Here is an 18,438-nt window from a genome sequence, read left to right on the forward strand (position 1 = left end):
CCCTGTAAATTTGACCTGTCAATACGTGTCAGGCCTCGTTTATCAGCCACCTCTTCTCGGACGGTTTTCCCTCCCTCGCCGCCTTGTATTCCTCTTTATTTTTTTTCATCACCTCTTCTCTCTCTGTTGCTTTTAAGCACTATGAGTTTTGACTTTGCCTGTGGTTTTGCCTTATCTCCAATCAGATTTCCCCCTCACAAAGCTCTAGCAGGGAAGTGAGGGGAATTCTAATCCCGACTCCAGACGGAGGGCTTGTGAAAGCGAGCGTGTTTTTGTGCCTGTATGCAATTTGTGCAAATCATTCACTAAAAAGTGCAGAAGTGAGCATATTTGTCATGTAAATGAGGCCACATTAACACCTAGAGACACTCATTCTCCCCGCTTCACCGACACATATTGCATGATTTTTGCTAAAAGATGGCTAGAGCGGCTCCCTGCTGAATTCTTTAACTTGAGGGAAGTCAAACTGATACATTGTTTGCTTACTGGAAAGATTTCCCCAAAGTTGTCCTGTCAGGATGCTGTGAGGTAGCGGACTCTGTGATTAAACTGGTTCCTGTTCGTTGTGTCTCCTCAGGGTTTGAAAGGGGATCCTGGACCTCAAGGTGTACCTGGTCTCAAAGGTGATAAAGTAAGTCGCCCTGCCAGTTTGATTTCTTGTAACAACCTTTACAAACTGTAGCATAGAGAGATAGAGGCTGAGTATCTGATCTTAAGGATGTTTTTTTAGTCAGTGAGCTTTCCAGAGTTTCTATATAGATGGAAAGTCACAGTCCGTATGTGAGTCATTCTTAGGAAACTGTGCTATTTGTGCCTGACAATTTTCAATATACTTTTTTATTATCATTTTGAAGTTTGAAAATGTCACTGCTAAACTTTAGAAAACTTATTTTTCCCACTTTAGGCCCAATATACAGGGACCTTAACTGCCAAATATGCCTCCAGCACCAATAATTAGATTAGCAGATATTGGATATTGGTTTCCCATAAATATGTGGTGACAGCCTTGCAAAATATCAATAGATATTTGTTGGAACTGAGATATGACGTCAGAAAGGTTAAAGTATTCTTTTTGTGGGAGAAATGTCTGCATAATAGATTTGAACAGAAAATGAGGGACAAAGATGAATTCTGCATTTTATCAGAAACGTTTTACTTTTAGAATTAAGTACATAAATAATATAAATTGCATAATCTAAAATTTTAATTATGTGAAATCTTTATTTTCTTCTCCTGTATATCCCATTACAAATGTAATGATGAATGGGACATACATTTGCTGATCATTTTTTTTCTTACGCTACCGTTCAAAAGTTTGGATATCTGTGACATTTTTTGCACTAAATTGGTTTGCATTATAAAGGATGCAATAAATTGATCAAAAGTGACAGTAAAGACTATTACATAAAAATAAAGTTTTTTTAAAATAAATGTTTTCTTTGAACTTTGTTCATCAAAGAATCTTGAATAATTTTTTTTATCAATGTTTCCCCAAAAAGATTAAGCATCGCACCTGTTTTTAACATTGAAAATATTAAGACATGTTTCTTGAGCAGTAAATTAGACATGGATCATGTGACACTAGTAGTAGTGATGCTGAAAATTCAGCTTTGATCACAGGAATACATTACATTTTGTTTTAAAATATATTTAAATTGTTCACTATTACTGTTTTTACTGTATTTTTTATATAAAATCAGCTTTGCAAGCATAAGAATCTGCTTTCAAAAACATAAAAAAATGTCATGGAGTTAAAAATATCAAATATGTCTCTAAAATAATGTGAAGTTTAATTTGACAGTTTTATGAAAATAACAGTGTTTATTGACACTGACTTAACATGCTATGCGGACAAGACCAAATCCAGAGAGAAATGAGCATCTAAATCACCCGAGGTATGCATTACTTTCTAATAATTCAATGGACCGGAGTCAATTATTCCGCTTATACTACGGTAACCACACATCAAGTCATTTTTCAGATAATGTATTTCAAGACATTTGTCAGGTTTTTGTCCTTAAAACGCTCTTGTGTGTACGACTAATTCCATTGCTAATTCCAAAATGTCATTTTAGAGCTAGTAACGGAGGCTTGAGCCAATGATAGCAGATTAATGCAGTTATTTGAGAGAGAGAGAGAGAGAGAGAGAGAGAGAGAGAGAGAGAGAGAGAGAGAGAGAGAGAGAGAGAGAGAGAGAGAGAGAGAGAGAGAGAGAGAGAGAGAGAATAATTGCACACCTTGGAATGTTCGTCAACCATGTATGCATGTATGCATGTGTGTACTGTATGGATGTGCATGTATGTAGATCAATATTGCATCCAAGTCAACATAGACCTTGTCACTACAGTAGCTGTTTGAATCAGTTATTGGTTGCAGAATGTAAAGACGTCCTTTTTATACAATGATCTTAATTTACAAAAATCCTTTTAAGAACCATAACCACTGATTGTACAAGGAAACATGTCTATATCCAATAGTTGATAATGTAGCTTATATTGCTTGTGCTGAGTGCAGCATGTAGTAAATGCCTCAGTAAACCAGGCACACAGAACCAGGCACACAGTTTTGTGGGATGGAATCAATTTTATTACTGGAAGTCACATATATGGTGACATATGGTGACAGGGAAAACTATAATGTATGATGAACAAACAAGAAAATGTTGTTGTGACACCGATTCTATATAAATATTAAAGCAATGTTTCAGATTAGCAAAACAGGTTAAGCTTGGATTGGCAGCATCAGTGGCATGCTTTTGATTCATAATTTCAATTTATTTATAAAAACAATGAAAAATTATGTTTGCATTAAAGCATATAGGACAAGGCAGTCTAGAGGGTTTCAAAGTAGTAATTTGAAGTTCATATTTTTACATTGAATGTTAATGTTCAGAGAATATATCGTCCAAAATAGTTTTTTCTCACCCCAACAGCATTTTTGTTTGTTAGCTTTAAGCATAAATATCCGTAAATGTTGTTATATTTAGGCTTAATAATAATAGTAATACAATTTTATTGAAAATATGTTGCAGCATATTGTGCAGTTTTAGTAAAAAAGAAAGAAAGAAACTGTAAAATTTGGAATTTGAAAAATATCTATTTTTCGCTTCAAGTTCCAGTGCCATGACTCATCATTTTAAGTGCTTCACTGTACTGTAAATACAATTTATGTTTGTTTTCACAAATGCATTATTTTCCGAGGTAATGGCCCATGTGTCACAGATGCTGTTGATAGAACAGACAGACCTTCACAGCGGGGAACATGTGACTCCAGTGAAACAGAATGTAGAAGAGAGCTTCCTGCTCTGATATCTTATTCCCCAAACCCGGCGCACGAAGGCCCACAGCGGGACTTCTTTCCAAACAATAGATCAAATGTTATTCTCTAATTAGCTACCATATTACCCATTGTCTTTTACAGTATATTGGGGTTCTTTGTTTGCCTCCTTGCGCACGTAATTGTCAATGCAGTGTTTCCAAGCCTTGAAGTTCTAATGAGCTCCTCTGCGTTCGAGCAGAGAATAACTAGCTTCTTTTTCATCTCATCTCCCAGTCAGACAGAGGGAGGGAGGAAAACCGTTAGTTTGGGATTGAAACTGACAGTCGGAAAGACACGTCACGCTCTTCAAACATAGAATGACTCGGAATACCTTCAAACGGGCCGGCTTTAGGTGTTCGCAACTTTATATTTCAGCAAACTTTGATGTGGAGTTTCTGTGGATTTAAATTGAATTTGTGGAAAGCTCTGCCTGTTTTTGTCAAGGGGTTTTTAACTTAAACTGATGTCTCCGCTTGTATTTCATAACCTTGAAAATATGAAAAAGTCCTTTATTTAAGAGCAGATAGGCACAGATATAGGAACAGCAGGTCGTTTTATTTTTACAAATATTTTTTTTCAGATATGCCTAACGGAGTTATTCCTAAAGGAATAGTTTCCCTAAAAATCCTCTACTCACCCTCATGTCGCTCCAAACCCGTATGACTGACTTTCTTCTAAGGTATACGAAGAACATGTTTCTTTAAAAAATGCCACAGATCATTTTAAAATAATTATTTAGCGCAGCAAACTTTAGCGGAACTAACTTCCGCGTTCTGTAAAATTTTGTATGCTCCTCATTAAATATTGAGCTGTTTTACTCAAGATGCCTTCAAAAGGTCCAACTTAAAGGGATAGTTCCCCCAAAAATGTATATTCTGTCATCATTTACTCACCCTCCTGTTATTCCAAACCTGTATGAAATCCTTTGTTTGGTTACCCATATTCTTCAAAATATCTTAATTTGTGTTCAGCAGAACAATGAAAAAATAAAAATAAAAAATACAATGGAAGTCAATGGGGTCCATCAAAAATTTTCAAAATATCTTTTCTTTTTTTTTTTCAGAAGAAAAAATTCTGTAAATTATGACAGAATTTTTATTTGTGGGTGAACTCTCTTTTTAAGATGAGCATAACCGATATCTGTAGCATATGCAGAATATCTCAAATCAATGTAATATCATTTTTTTTTTTTTTTTTCTTTATTTAATTTTGAGTCCGTTCATATAGCTGTTAACACTTTATTTTGAAAAGTGGATGCGATGAGACCCGTTTTCCTATTTGTTCAGTTGACTTTTGGCATAAAGCCTATTGCGCAAGGCTCTGAAATATTCTGATTGGTCCATCACGACAATCTGCAGTCAAAGATTTTTGCATAATCGCCACTAAACTGTGTAATAAGTGGCTTAATGTAAAGATGACCTGATCGTTAAAGCTCTATAAACCCCTGTCCTGATTCAGTTTGTGATAATAATCTGTTAACTGTATGTTAACATTTCCACTTCTGTATATTTTAGGAACAAAATGCAGCTGTTTGGATGATCTGCTTATATTTGAACAATAATCGCTCTTGTGAATTTGATTGTGTCTCTGTTACAGGGGGATGCAGGCACAGCGGGTTCAGGAACATTGTCGGTACGCATCTCAATTCACCCTACAACAACACTGCATGTCATTTCAGAGCTCAACATACTGACACTGACATCCATATAAAACATGATATGCATAAGCTGCATTAAGCACTGAAATGAGATTTATGGAGAGTTTTATTTAAGGTTTTAGGGAATGGATTACTTCTTATCGCCAACACCGATATGAGAAAGGTGCTCAAACAGGGTGTTATATTAAAGGGGTGGTAAAATGCCCTTTTCACAAGATGTAAAATAAATCTCTGATGTCCCCAGAGCGTGTGTGTGAAGTTTTAGCACAAACAATACCCCACATATATTTTTATATAGCATGTTAAAGTTGGCACTTTTTGAGGATTTGCAAAAACGCACCGTTTTGTGTCTGGCCCTTTAAATGCAAATGAGCTGCTGCAGAGGGCGGGGTTTCAAGAGCTTGTGTGTGTGTGTGTTAGCAGCTGCTATTACCTCACACAGACACACACTAAAATGAGAAACTGTTCTGCCTTTAATGTTAAAACGGAGTCAGACAATGATGGAGAGACTCAAGAAGAAGTGACAACATGTAGAATGCAACAGGACGTTTCTGAATGGTTAGTTGATGTATTTATGTTGCTGATGTGGAGTTAACTATCTTCAATTAGGATATTCTGTCATGATTATCTATAAATCGCTCATATAGGAACTGTTGTGAGATGCACACAGAGTGACTTTCTATTGTATGTGAAAAGATGGATGCTAAAGTTTGAGCTGACTCACAAATGTACTCTTTTACAACAACTTTTCCTCTTCTCAACATGGACTGCGGGGCGGAGTTTATGTACATTTTAGGGTTTGTGATGTCACTAACCCGTGAAGAATGTCGTGTAGTCCCTACCAGCCGTTTGTTGTAGTCATTTTCTTTAAAAGCAAATATCTTCCTTTGCTTTGAACTTTGAGCGTTGTAACTTTGCAAATGTTGTTTATGCTCAAACAGCAACATTACACACTAACTAAAGTTAAAAAAAGTGAAATCATAATTAACCACCCCTTTAAAATGCGTTATTAACTCGTTGCTCGAGTTAAAAATAGTTAAGGGCCGTACTTTTTAATACTATAAATACGCCATTCACTTTCTTCATCTTCACAACTAAAACAAATAAGAGGCAAAGGAGAGCCAGCACATGCTCACTGAGGGGCGACCAGGACAACCAGACCGTTGAGGTTAGACGTGTCCTGCAAGTAGGGAGCTAATAATTCACGTCTGCTTCATCTCATAAAACAGCAGCGGGATATACAGTATGTTCTTTGAGTGTTAGGATGCAGTACAACAGCTCTGCCCCTTTATGTAACCTAAACAGCAAACTAACCCCAACGGAACTGTATTGGGGCATAACAGTTATTTACTCATGCTAATTTTACATTTTATGAGGACAGGCAGGAATACCAGGGATGCAAACGTGAAAGCCGACAACACACTCGCCGCGTCACCACTCCCTCTTATAGTCAAGTTGTAAATCGGGTAGTGCATTTTAACAAGCGGCTTAAATTATTTAGGTTTAAACAAATAGCGTATAGCTGACATTTCTGCTTTGATCAATGTTTCAGGTTATTTTATATTCTCTGGATCTTGCCAGCGTAGACATCTGTCGCTCTCATTTACGGACACTAACGTCACTCTCCCTCCCCTGTTACATTTTGACAGTTTTAGGAGCTTTTAAAGCTCTTGTTCTCTGACTTTCACCAGACACTAGGAGTGAATGGCTATTTTTGCAGCTGTTTCTAAGATGTGTCAGTATTTTCGAGGATGCCAGCTGTAAGAGAACACCACACTGTTTTACTCTGCATCTGAAAGGCCATCTGAACATGTCTGTATGTGATCATGTGGTCCTTTTACTGTAAAGATGTCTTGGTTCCTGACCTTTGTTTTAACATTATTAACAGCTGAAGTTAATTGACGTCTCTGTTTGATGAAATGCATTGTTATAATTTCCCTTCTGCTTTCTCTTAGATTGACAAGCAAGCTCAAAAAGGAGACCAGGTAAAAACACATTTCATGTCTGTGCTCTGAAACTGAATGCCGGCACGTAGCAGTGCAGATTATAGTTTGTTTTCTTTCATGAGAATTTTATTATAGTGCTTGAAAGGCAGCCCTCACTACTGATATCCTCCTTTTCCTGCATTTTCTTGGAATTTTTGATGATTCATAGCGAAAGCCTGTATTAAAACACATTGGGCCCTATTTTAACGATCTGAAACGCAAGTGTCAAAGCGCAAAGTGCAAGTAACTTTGTGGGCGGTTCCCGGCGCTGTTGCTATTTTCCCGGCGGGATAAACGACTCTTGCGCCTGGCGCAAATCTAAAAGGGGTTGGTCTGAAGTAGCTTCATTATTCATAGGTGTGGTTTGGGCGTAACGTGAAATAAACCAATCAGAGCGTTCTCTCACATTCCCTTTAAGAGCAGGCGCACTTGTTCCATGGCGGATTGCTATTATAATGGCGGATTTGCCGGCGCACGCCAGGAGCAGTTCACAGCCGAGGAAACCGACGTTCTCGTCAGGGCTGTAAAACACAGAGAAGTGACATTGGGGATGATGGGAGAAACCCACCCAAATTAGCTTCGGTTAAACAGGCGTATAATTTGGGTAAATGTGTAGCCTAATCTAGACTTTTTTTTTTAAAAATCTAGATAGATCTTTTTCACATCTTCACATCTTCACGGGCACAACAATGATTTCCCTCGTGTGTTAATATTTTTCCTTGTAATAATGTATGATTTGCAAAAATGAAAACTGCTGCGTCTGTTTATAATTATTAGAGAATCAAAGTGGATGCGCGTTAACACACTACATTATGGCCAAGCACGCACCCTTAAAATACCATATCACTAACGCGCAACGCGCCACTGTCTTTAGACTGTTTTTTTCCTGGTCAGTGGCGCAATTGCTTTCTAAAACTGGAAAATAGCAACAGGGGAGTTTTGCGCCGGAACACGCTCCTCTTTGCCCTGAACCGCCCCCGCGAGCGCAAGTTCATTCCCTAATTTACCGACGTGCGTCTGTGGAGGGAAAAGTCCGCTGTGCGCGGGTGCAAAATAGGAATGATACATGCGTCGGTGTTCAAAGTCAATTGCGCTGGGTGCAAGATAGGGCCCTTGGTCTGCTTCTGCTTCAGATATTCCTGTATCTAATTCAACTCAATTTGCTTAATGTATTGATGTATTTTTGAAAATAAAAAATTCACACACACACACACACACACAAACACACACACACCTATATATATATATATATATATATATATATATATATAATCAGTAATACTAATAATTTGTAAAAACATAGTAAACGTTTTCGAGAGAGTTCCACATGTAATACTTATTTCATATGGAAAGATGTTAGCCAATCACAGCAGTGGGCGTTACTGAAGTCTCACAGCAGACACGCCCCTTCAAACAGCGTTCAAATCAGAGGCTAAAATCTGGGTACGAAATGGCTTTTTATTTTTTATGTAAAGATTATACTATCATTATAAGTGCACTCCAGGAAACTTGATAAAACAATGCACTTCATGTTCCCTTTAAAGGGGTCTTATTGTTTTATTGTTGTCTGAGGTCAACTTATGACGTTCGCTTGGTTTTTACATTTAATAACATCAAAATGAATAAGTAATAGGCTATTTTCTACCCTGGTTTTGAGCCTAGCTCCTGAAACGCTTGGTTTTTATGGGCGTGCCGCATTGAAGACTTGGAAGTAAACGCCCACTGCTATGATTGGATAACAGTTTTGCATATTATAATGAGTTTCATGTAATGCACAAATCGGTGGGCGGGGCTAAACAGGCGGTGTTGAAGTAGCCGTTGATCTTCTTCTGCAGAGGCGGTGTTTGATACCCTTTGACGTCATAGATCCCCACTTTGAAAAACCTGTCGTTCGCTGTGCCTGGTGTCAATAAAAGCTTTTATTGGACAAACAAGGACGTTTTCAGTTCGGATACTTGCATGATATTCTTATAGTATGATGACCTCTTATATGTCAAAAGCTCAAGGAAAATTTGATTTCTCAGTTCATCACCCCTTTAACTATTGCTGCGTTGCAAGCTCTGGCATTTCCGAATACAATAACACCAAATACAAGTTACTTAGTTTATTTATTTATTTATTTTGTTGAAAATAGTACTTATATTTAGCAAGGGTCCATTAAATGGATCAAAAATACTTTACTGTTTCATTATATATGGTGTTATTGAACCCCCTATTCTTTAAAGAAATGAAATAAAAAAATGTATCACGATATCCCTAACAGGCTTGTGCATAATTCAGAATTGAATTGAGAATGACTCCTGAATTCTAATTCAATTCTTGAATTTGAATTGATGTCAAAAATAGGATCTAGAATTACAATTCAAATTTGAATTAAAGGAAACAGAATTGCAATTCAATATTCATATATATATAAGAAATTCATATACATATTTTAAGTGAAGCGTTTAACAATGAAGCTTTACAGTATATGTCAGATATGATTGCATTATGCACTTTGTGTCATTTGATTACTTTGAAATGAAAATAACATTGGAACAAAACTAATTAAACAACATTGAGGGGGTAATTTATTTCAAGAATTTAATCATTATCTATATTTTAGAACAAAATGTATGCAGGGTTGAGGAGTGACTAGTTGATATTGAAATTATATAAAATTACAAAATTAATGTAATTGTATTTAGTTGTATTACTGATGTAAAATGTGTAATTCAGTTACCGGTAGTTACTAATCAAATTAAAAGGAAATTGCTTTGCATTGATAAAGTAATACAAATAAAATAATCCAAAGCACATTTATAATGGGTAACTTATAACAATAAGCAATAATTTCCAAAGTAACCTTCCTAACACTGAATGTATGTGAGATTCAACACATTCTTTCTGTTGTGTGACTGTGTGGAATTTCTTTGAATTGCCATGAATTTAAGTCCACTTCCTGTCATTCAAATTCAAATTCAACTTCCTGTGGGGCGGAGTCAATTCAATTCAATTCAAATTTATGAATTGAATGGAGGCCAATTCTGAAATTCTGAATTTTGCACAAGCCTGATCCCTAATATATTATCAGCAGAATTGTTTAAATAATTGAATTGTTTAACTATTGATAATAAGAAGAAATGTTTCTTGAGCAGCAAATCAGCATATTAAAAATATTTCTGAAGAAAATTTCCACTGCAGAAAATTCAGGGGGGGGGGGGGGGGGGGGGGATATTGATATTTTTCAATTCTCAAAATATATCAGTAGTAGACCCTTTAAAGAATATATGTACAAAATTTGATAGTTCTATCTGTTAATTAAGATGTTTTATATACTACTTTTTGTAGTAGTGTGAGGAAGACATCTTCTTCTAGATGTGCAAGCAGGAAATACACTGATCTAGTCATGTGACCTTTCACACCAGTCACATGACATTTATAAATTTTAATCAAAACAATCTATTTTTTCTTTTAAACGTTGAATTTCTTGCCCAAAGCCAATAACAACACTTTTAGAGCTTCCAGAAATAAGAAAAAATATGCGGTCACAATTGTGACCGGTGGGATTAAACGGGTTAAAATAGAAAATGTTTTTTTTAATTGTAATAAAATTTCACAATATTACTGATTTTACTGTATATCAAGTAAATGCAGTTTTGGTGCGCATAAGAGATTAAAACATTTATGACACCAATTGTTTTGCTTGAATATTAAAAATCATTCAAATTTGTCTTTTTTTTTTTTTTTTTTTGCAGGGTTCCCAAGGAGTTCCTGGAGAAAAGGTAAGCGCTTCAACAGCATTTTTTATGAATTGATTTTTTTTTTCCTTCCATAACGAAGTTCACCCATGAGTTGTGAACATGCCGTTTAAACATCTGTCTCTCAGCACTTTAATAAGCGCCGACATGTAAACCCGTCCAGGCAGAGCCAGCTGCTATGTGCTCATATTCACATCAATGTTGCTTCTGGATCTAATCATGTTTTTTGAGGGCAATTATGACCACAGACGGCTAGATCCAGACTAGCCTGCGATGTTTTCTGAGAACTAGATTCCTGATCCATTACCCATCTTCCCCAGGGAGATCCTGGCCTGCCCGGTCAACCAGGAGCACCAGGGAAAGAGGGCAAAAGGGTGAGTAAACCAAAGCAGGTCGCTGCCTGTGTGGGCTGGATCCATGTTGCATATGTGTTTGTGTGACCGACCCGTCAGCGAGTCACCCGGCAGCAGCTGGAACGAGAAAAAAGATCGGAGACCTCTGTGTGGGCCTGGTCTCATGGGAATGACTCTGAATATTCAACCGTAGACTGACAGCCCGAATGGCCAACCCCAGCAATCTCAAGTGTGGTTTACGGTTCAATCGCGACATGCTCGAACGTATTGAGAAAACGATACTGTTTCGTTATTGATTTTATCCTTTGTTTCTCAATGCCACCGGCCAAGGGTTAAATTGTTGCTCTGCTCACGGCCCGAAAAAGCTTTATGTGAGATTTGACTGCCTGCAACAAATTGCAGTTGCGTGTTCCGCTTATTTGAATTACCTAAGCCGTTGAGCCATTTCACCAGAGGCACGCTAACACCTGTTAACGCAAATGTTATCTCGGCTCCTCGAGTGGTTAATGGTCCTGAATGGCGTACAGTTGTTTCTCGACTCCCTTGAATGTGATAAAAAGTATTAAAAATGCATGCCACTTAGATGGAGGAGAATACTTGGGTCCGCCGCAGGGACTGTAAGAGCAGCATTAAACCCATTCAACAGAATGAATGAATATTTATTATCCTCTGCAGTGGTGTTCACTGGAGTGTTATCATGACACTGTTGGGTATTTTTCAGTTCAGTGATGGATTGAGTGATGCACCGTGCCATAGACATCTGGATTTTGTCCACACTGGTTGGGAGCGTTTCCACTAGGAATGGCTGAACAATTCCCTGTTCAAGTCTACAATTGGTCTCTGTATTCAGGGCAAAACAATAAGGATTATTTAAGGAATAGTTAACTTAAAAATTAAAATTCTGTCATCATTTACTCGCCCTTAAGTTGTTTCAAACCTGTGTGAATTTCTTTCTTCTGCTGAACACAAATAAAGATATTTTGAAGAATGACGGTAAAAAATACAATAGAAGTCAATGGGGTCCAAAACTGTCTGGTTACCGATATTCTTCAAAATATCTTTCTTTGTGTTCAGCAGAAGAAAGAAATTCACACAGGTTTGAAAAAACTTGAGGGTGAGTAAATGATGACATGATTTTCATTTTTAAGTTAACTATTCTTTTAAATATTTATTTTAGTTTTATATTTATTTTTTAAATTGCTGTTATTTTTGTCAAATTATTTAAATGCATTTAAAAATATTTTATACTTTTTTTCTTTTCTTTTTTTTTAAATGAAAATTTGCTTGAAATTAGAAAGCTAGGAATTATACTATCTAACTCCACATAAATTCATTAGTCACCATGCAAATATTGACAATTCTTACTTTTAAGGGAGTATTTATTATAAATAATTTATCCGTGCACATCATTATTTTTTATTCATGTGCCCTCGTAATAATCCTTAATCAAAATAACATCTCTTCTCAATAATGTCTTTACTGGCGCGAGGGCGGGACAACCTGTCACTCACATGAGATCGACCAATCGCAAATGACGATTGTCCAACAATCCAATCAAGTCCCAATGGACAAAATCAAGTCCCGGCCTACGTTTTTTTCTTGTTTCACTCAGATGTACGTCACAATAGGGAAGAAAAGATAATCGTAATTTCTGTACTTTTGCTGGAAAACTACAACAAAATCATTACGAGTTTGCAAGGCATAACAAATGGTTGTATAAGTGAGTGTAAAATTTTGTGACAGTTCTGTCATCTGGCCTGAAACACTGTCAAACCGGCCCCGGGCCAGCAGATCCATCCTTATTGTTGAGCTCTGCTATTATTAGTCTTGAATATCCAGACGTTTGGCATACGATCTGGATCTGGCACACAGTGGCTGAGAACCAGGAAGAGCCAATTGGCTGACATGCAAAGCGACCACAGTTCACTTTGTTGTTAAAGGAAATGGATTTTGTTCTTTAGACTTTTTAAAATCAGAATTTCTGTCTGTCCAAAATTCAATAATCATATTTCACAGAAGTTCGCCCACAAAATAATCATTTGCTCATAATGCTCATGATTTACGCTTATGTTAAAATATGTGTTGTGTTCCCCAGAAGAAAGTCAGTCATAAAAGTTTGTTCAAATTTCAATCTTAACCGTTCTATTTCATCAGAAACTATCTGAAAACAGGGCTTTAAGTGTAAAATACCGAATTTGTCCTTTAATATTAAGAAATTTGCATTTTGGCAAAAAATACTACCCCAAATAAAGTTTAATTATAATATTTATGTCAGTATGTGTCAAGTGGTGTCAGTAAATATGTTAATAGATTTGTACCATCTTAGTTTTAAAATACATTTTGGTATAGTTTTTTCCCACTAGGCAGTGCTGTCTCGCTTCGAGAACAAAACAAGAAGTGTACTGTACTTTCGAGGCACAATGACGCATATGCACTTTTTTTTTTTTACAAACAATTAAGCGTTTTACTAAACTTTTCTCTAAAAACAAGCACACTTTGTTTGTACCCCTACCTTCTGCGAGATTAAAAGGCCACTACAAGCATATGACCTTTCTTGCAAAATTCTGAACATAATGTCAGCTTCTACCAACATGATTCCTCTTTAATTGGGTGGTGTTACAGAAAAAAGCTGTTTAGAATCCAGACGCTGTGTTCTATTGATCTTGTGGTCGGCACCCTGCGAATTCATTAAATTCTCTGCGCTCGCGAGGGATCGTGCTAGCGTTTACCGCCCACGCGAGTTAGCTTGCCGCGAGACTTAGTTAGACTGAATTCTTTTCCGACTGTCATTTAAATCAGTGTCAAGTATGTTGTTTTGTTGCAAAAGACACTATTTGGCCCTATAAATAACTTTTGCTTTGATGACTGCACAGCTTCACGGCAAGCAGGGATGTGGTAAGGTTTCGGGTTATATTTGGCGAGTCACATGCAGCCGGGTAACTTGTTGAGCAGGACTGCGGCGCTCTGCAGTCTTGGAGGCTATTTGGGGAAAGGAGGGACACGGGTCATTATTACTGGCCTTCTAGACGACTGGCGAGAGACTCTCACCCAATTAGCAGCTCTCATTCTCCACACCACTATCAGTCATTCTCGGCTGCCATCTTTGCGGCAGTGAGTATTTCGCTTCTAGCAAGGTTAACTCTTTAGCCTGTGTCACACGACAAGCGTAAGCATTTATTTGCTTGGATTTATTTTGGCAGCCAACCAAGAGGTTACAGCATTGACAATTGTGCATGTAAGTGTCCTGGTGCCCTTTTTTCTGCATATAGTGCCCAGAAATCAACAGAACACACACACACACGCACACACACACGCACACACACACACACACACACACACACACACACACACACACACACACACACACACACACACACTAGGGCTGGGAATCAAAAAAAAAAAAAAAACGAATTGCACAATTTGTTGTAATTAATTACAATTAATCGCATTTCCCCCAAGCTTGTAATCATCAATATTTAAACGTAGAATCACCTAATTAAATTAAACACAGAAAAAAAGAAGAACAGAAAATAGCCCTATATTCAAATAATATTAAACTCAATATATCAATATATTATTCTTCATTCAGTTCTATGCAACTACTAAGATTTAACAGAAATTTTTTTCTGAACAACAGAGCAGAACGCGTAAACGCGGAGCGGAACATTGAGCAGAACACGGAACGAAGAGTGCGGCGCACACACTGAGCGGAAAAGATCGTTTATATACTGTCTATGGAAAAGACTCACTCTTGGAACCTGGGCACTTTTAGACACGCACTTGCAAACTTCCCTAAGCACTTCTCCTCGGGGGAATCCCTGCCGCCATTTTGAAGTGCGTTCCACTTCGTGAAGTGGACGAGGGAAGTTTATATGGACAGACCCTTGTTCCCTCGATTTTGACAGAGGGAGCGAGTCTACTTCATATGTACACTTCAGGCACCTATATGTCCCACAATGCAGTACGATTGTGATGTCACCAGAGATCGCGTATAATCACCACCACAACAAACAACTCATGATGTATTAATTATATATTTTGTATTTAAAACAACCCAAACACACCTTTATACATTTGGATGCTGCATTAAACAAATTCTTAAAGGGATTTTAAAAAAAAACTCCATTGCTGATTCCAAGTGATCAAGGGCTTGGGACGTTCCAATTCAGCCCATGGCAGTTTCCGCCAGAAGTGGGCACTCGTGCAACGTAACGTCAGCAATGACGCACATCCGAGTGAACGAGACGGAGGGAAGTTAGCGAGTGAAGGGCCTTACAATTTTGGACTGGAACACAGCACTGATCGCCGAACATGGAGGGGTGGGGCGGTATATTTTCGGCTTACATTTTCGCCCCTTTTTCTCTTTCGGCCAAAAACCCAAAATGCCAAATTTTGTTTTATCAAACGCACTATCAGGCAAACATTTCTCCTAAAACTCCATCTTTGTCCTTCTCCATCATGACAGGGTGACTTGGTACGACACACTCACATAGCAACAGCAACAGGAAGTCATTGTTCAATGAAAATGAAAATTCTGTCATCATTTACTCACCCTTAAGTTGTTCCAAACCTGTATGAATTTCTTTCTTCTTGTGAATACAAAGAATATATTTTGAAGAAAACAGGTAACCGTAGTTGATGGGCCCCACTGACTTTCATAGTATTTTTTTTCCATACTATAGATGTCATTGGGGTCCATCAACAGTTTAGTTACCCATATTCTTCAAAATATATTTTGTGTTCAGCAGAAGAAAGAAATTCACACAGGTTTGGAACAACTTAAGTGTGAGTAAATGACAGAATTAATTTCTTGGTGAACTATCCCTTTAATAGTTCAGAGTTATTGGAAGGGATCACATTACGGTTACCTGCCTTGCTCACTGATTAAGCAAATACAATATCTCTTATAATATATTCAGGAAATTTGAGACGTGCGAAGCAAGCTGGAGAGCCTTTCTCATAGATTTCTTAGTGGAAGGGTCAAAGGAGTCAGCCCTCCTGCCATCCGGCTGATGAAGTTTACTTAATAATGTCTGAATGTCAATATCTGTAATAACTCAAGCATATAGCAATAAAAGACACTAAAATAATAATGGAATGGATCTGACCAGCCGTGGGATAAGAGCTCATGTTAATTATGTGATGGAAGATCAGAGAGAGGGTAAGAGCGTTCTCGCACTTCCAAAAAAATATTTTATTCATTGGTATTTTCATCTAGTTTTCTAGTAAAAGAAATAACCAAGCATTCTTTAAAGGCCAACTGAAGTGCCTTGGAACGCGTAGCTTTGTATGATGCGTTGATGTAATTTCCACTGAAACAGGAAACTAAGGTGGGACATATTGAATGGCTCCTCCCCCTTTCCAAATAGCCAATAGCGTTTAGTTTACCTCACAGACTGCCAGTCGTACTTGAAAGCACCATGGAAGCGAATCCGAGCGCCAACGATACGTTGGATTCAATAGTAGAGGTGTGAATAAATTCTATCCATTTCATTCTTTACCAACTTACAGTTGGAAAACCGGAATAGAACTCGAGCGCTTGAGCAACCGAACACACATCTCCGTGACATATGTAAACTAAACAAAACTGCGTACGACTTGTTTTCAGAGAATATATTTTAAGTAGTTTCATTTTTTTAACCTCTTAAAAATTGTATTTTCCCTTTTTTTCTTTTCTTGTAAACTTCACACAATTGTGTTTTTTAAATACTTAAATGAGAGAAAACATTAAGCAAAAAGGTTTTAGAACTATCCAAAGTCATGTTAGGTTGCCCCACCCACCACACAATTTAATTTGGTCCAAAATGAAAGGTGTTTTCTGAATAGCCCTAAATATTGAAATTTTCTATATCCTTATCCTCTCATGGAATTGTGACCACACAGCCTTGCACGCGCTTCTTTTCGACTCATCCGCAGCAGTTTCTTGGGATTATGCCCACTCTGCCCGCCCGTTCCTCTCACCGGAAATGAATTGCTACCTAGCAGGTAACTTTTTTCAGAGCAGGTCCCAGTGCTGTACTTCACCGCCTGCTCGCACTTCTGCTGCTATCTGTCTGTCTTCCCACGGAAAAAAACGTGTTTTTTTTTACATAAAAACCACATTATTATACATATTCAAGTAAAGTTAATCAAATCACAGAATGAATACGCCCAAGTTCCTATTTATTTGTGTAAATTTTAACTTGTAACCACTCTGGTTTCCAAACTCACACTATTTTTATAGTATGCAGTTTATTTATTGTATTATTATTAAATGTATGCATTTAATTATTATCTTTAAGTATTTAACTATTGTTATTATTATTACCATGATAATTGTTTTGAATTATTTGTCACTTATAAACAAATAAACATTACAAATGATTATATATATATATATATATATATATATATATATATATATATATATATATATATATATATATATATATATATTATTAATTATATTATGCATTTAATTTATTTATTGTATTGTTATTAATTATTGTTGTTATTATTCATTATTATTGTTATTAATAAGGTGTGCAATAACTGAATAACTGTTTAATGCACAGGTAGTTCCAAGTCAGTTTTATCACTGTTTCTAAATGAATGCACTTTCAGTGTAGCGCACACACATATGGTTGCACACACAAATAAGTGTGTAAGTGAGATAGTCAACGGCTAGCTGTGCATTAAACGATTTTAATGCACTTTGCGTCGGGCGGTTCTTTGCCTCCACGTCCTGCATTAAAATCATTTAATGCACAGCTAGCCGTGGATTATCCCTTATTATATTATTATCTTTATATTATACATTTATTTTCGCAAAATTTTTACTTGATAATGCCTTTTATGCAGGCATGAATTATTTACTTGCAGACAGCTTTGCATTATAACGTGGTGCTAATGGGCCCTGAATATTTACGTCTAGTGAAGCCCCTGCTAATGAGACCACTTTGGTGTGTATACATGCGCGTGTGTGTGTGTGTGTGTGTGTCCGAGTTTGTCGTTTACGTGTCTGTTTATGTTGGAGGGTGGCATCGAGCTGATTTAAATAATAATGCGTTGCGAGTGCGACTGGATTGCACTAGGAGAAAAGGCATGAATAGTAATGTGAAAAGGCTTACTTTTATCCATTATGGATGGCACCGACACCACACGATGAGCAAAACTGGAGGACTTTGGGACCGTGTGACACGCTGCAAGAGATCAAACAGGAAGCAGAGGAGTGCCAGCAGAAAAAAAAAAAAAAAAGGATTTCTCTCTCTTTCCCGATGGCGGCACACTGAAATATTCATCAGTGCATGGAATGGTGTGCAAAGCTTTTTGCTGCTGGCTTCCTGATCCGCAGGACGTAGAAAAGCACGGGCACGCATGCCATGGCAACCAGACTGCCAGTTTAC

The 18,438-nt window shown here is 37.2% G+C and overlaps 1 protein-coding gene across 5 annotated transcripts in view; it reads left to right on the forward strand.

Annotated features, from left to right (window-relative positions):
• The window catches only part of LOC307011088 (uncharacterized protein), a 180,938-nt gene that overhangs the window by 46,456 nt on the left and 116,044 nt on the right, over positions 1–18,438 (forward strand). For all 5 annotated transcript variants that reach the window (XM_079636408.1, XM_079636409.1, XM_079636406.1 and 2 more), the window contains 5 exons: positions 578–631; positions 4,915–4,950; positions 6,931–6,960; positions 10,698–10,724; positions 11,021–11,074. In XM_079636408.1, the coding sequence (XP_079492534.1) occupies positions 578–631; positions 4,915–4,950; positions 6,931–6,960; positions 10,698–10,724; positions 11,021–11,074 (201 nt within the window). The remainder of the gene's footprint in view (positions 1–577; positions 632–4,914; positions 4,951–6,930; positions 6,961–10,697; positions 10,725–11,020; positions 11,075–18,438) is intronic.

The sequence above is a fragment of the Phoxinus phoxinus genome (assembly GCF_949152265.1).
Source record: "Phoxinus phoxinus genome assembly, chromosome: 14".
Lineage (NCBI taxonomy): Eukaryota > Metazoa > Chordata > Actinopteri > Cypriniformes > Leuciscidae > Phoxinus > Phoxinus phoxinus.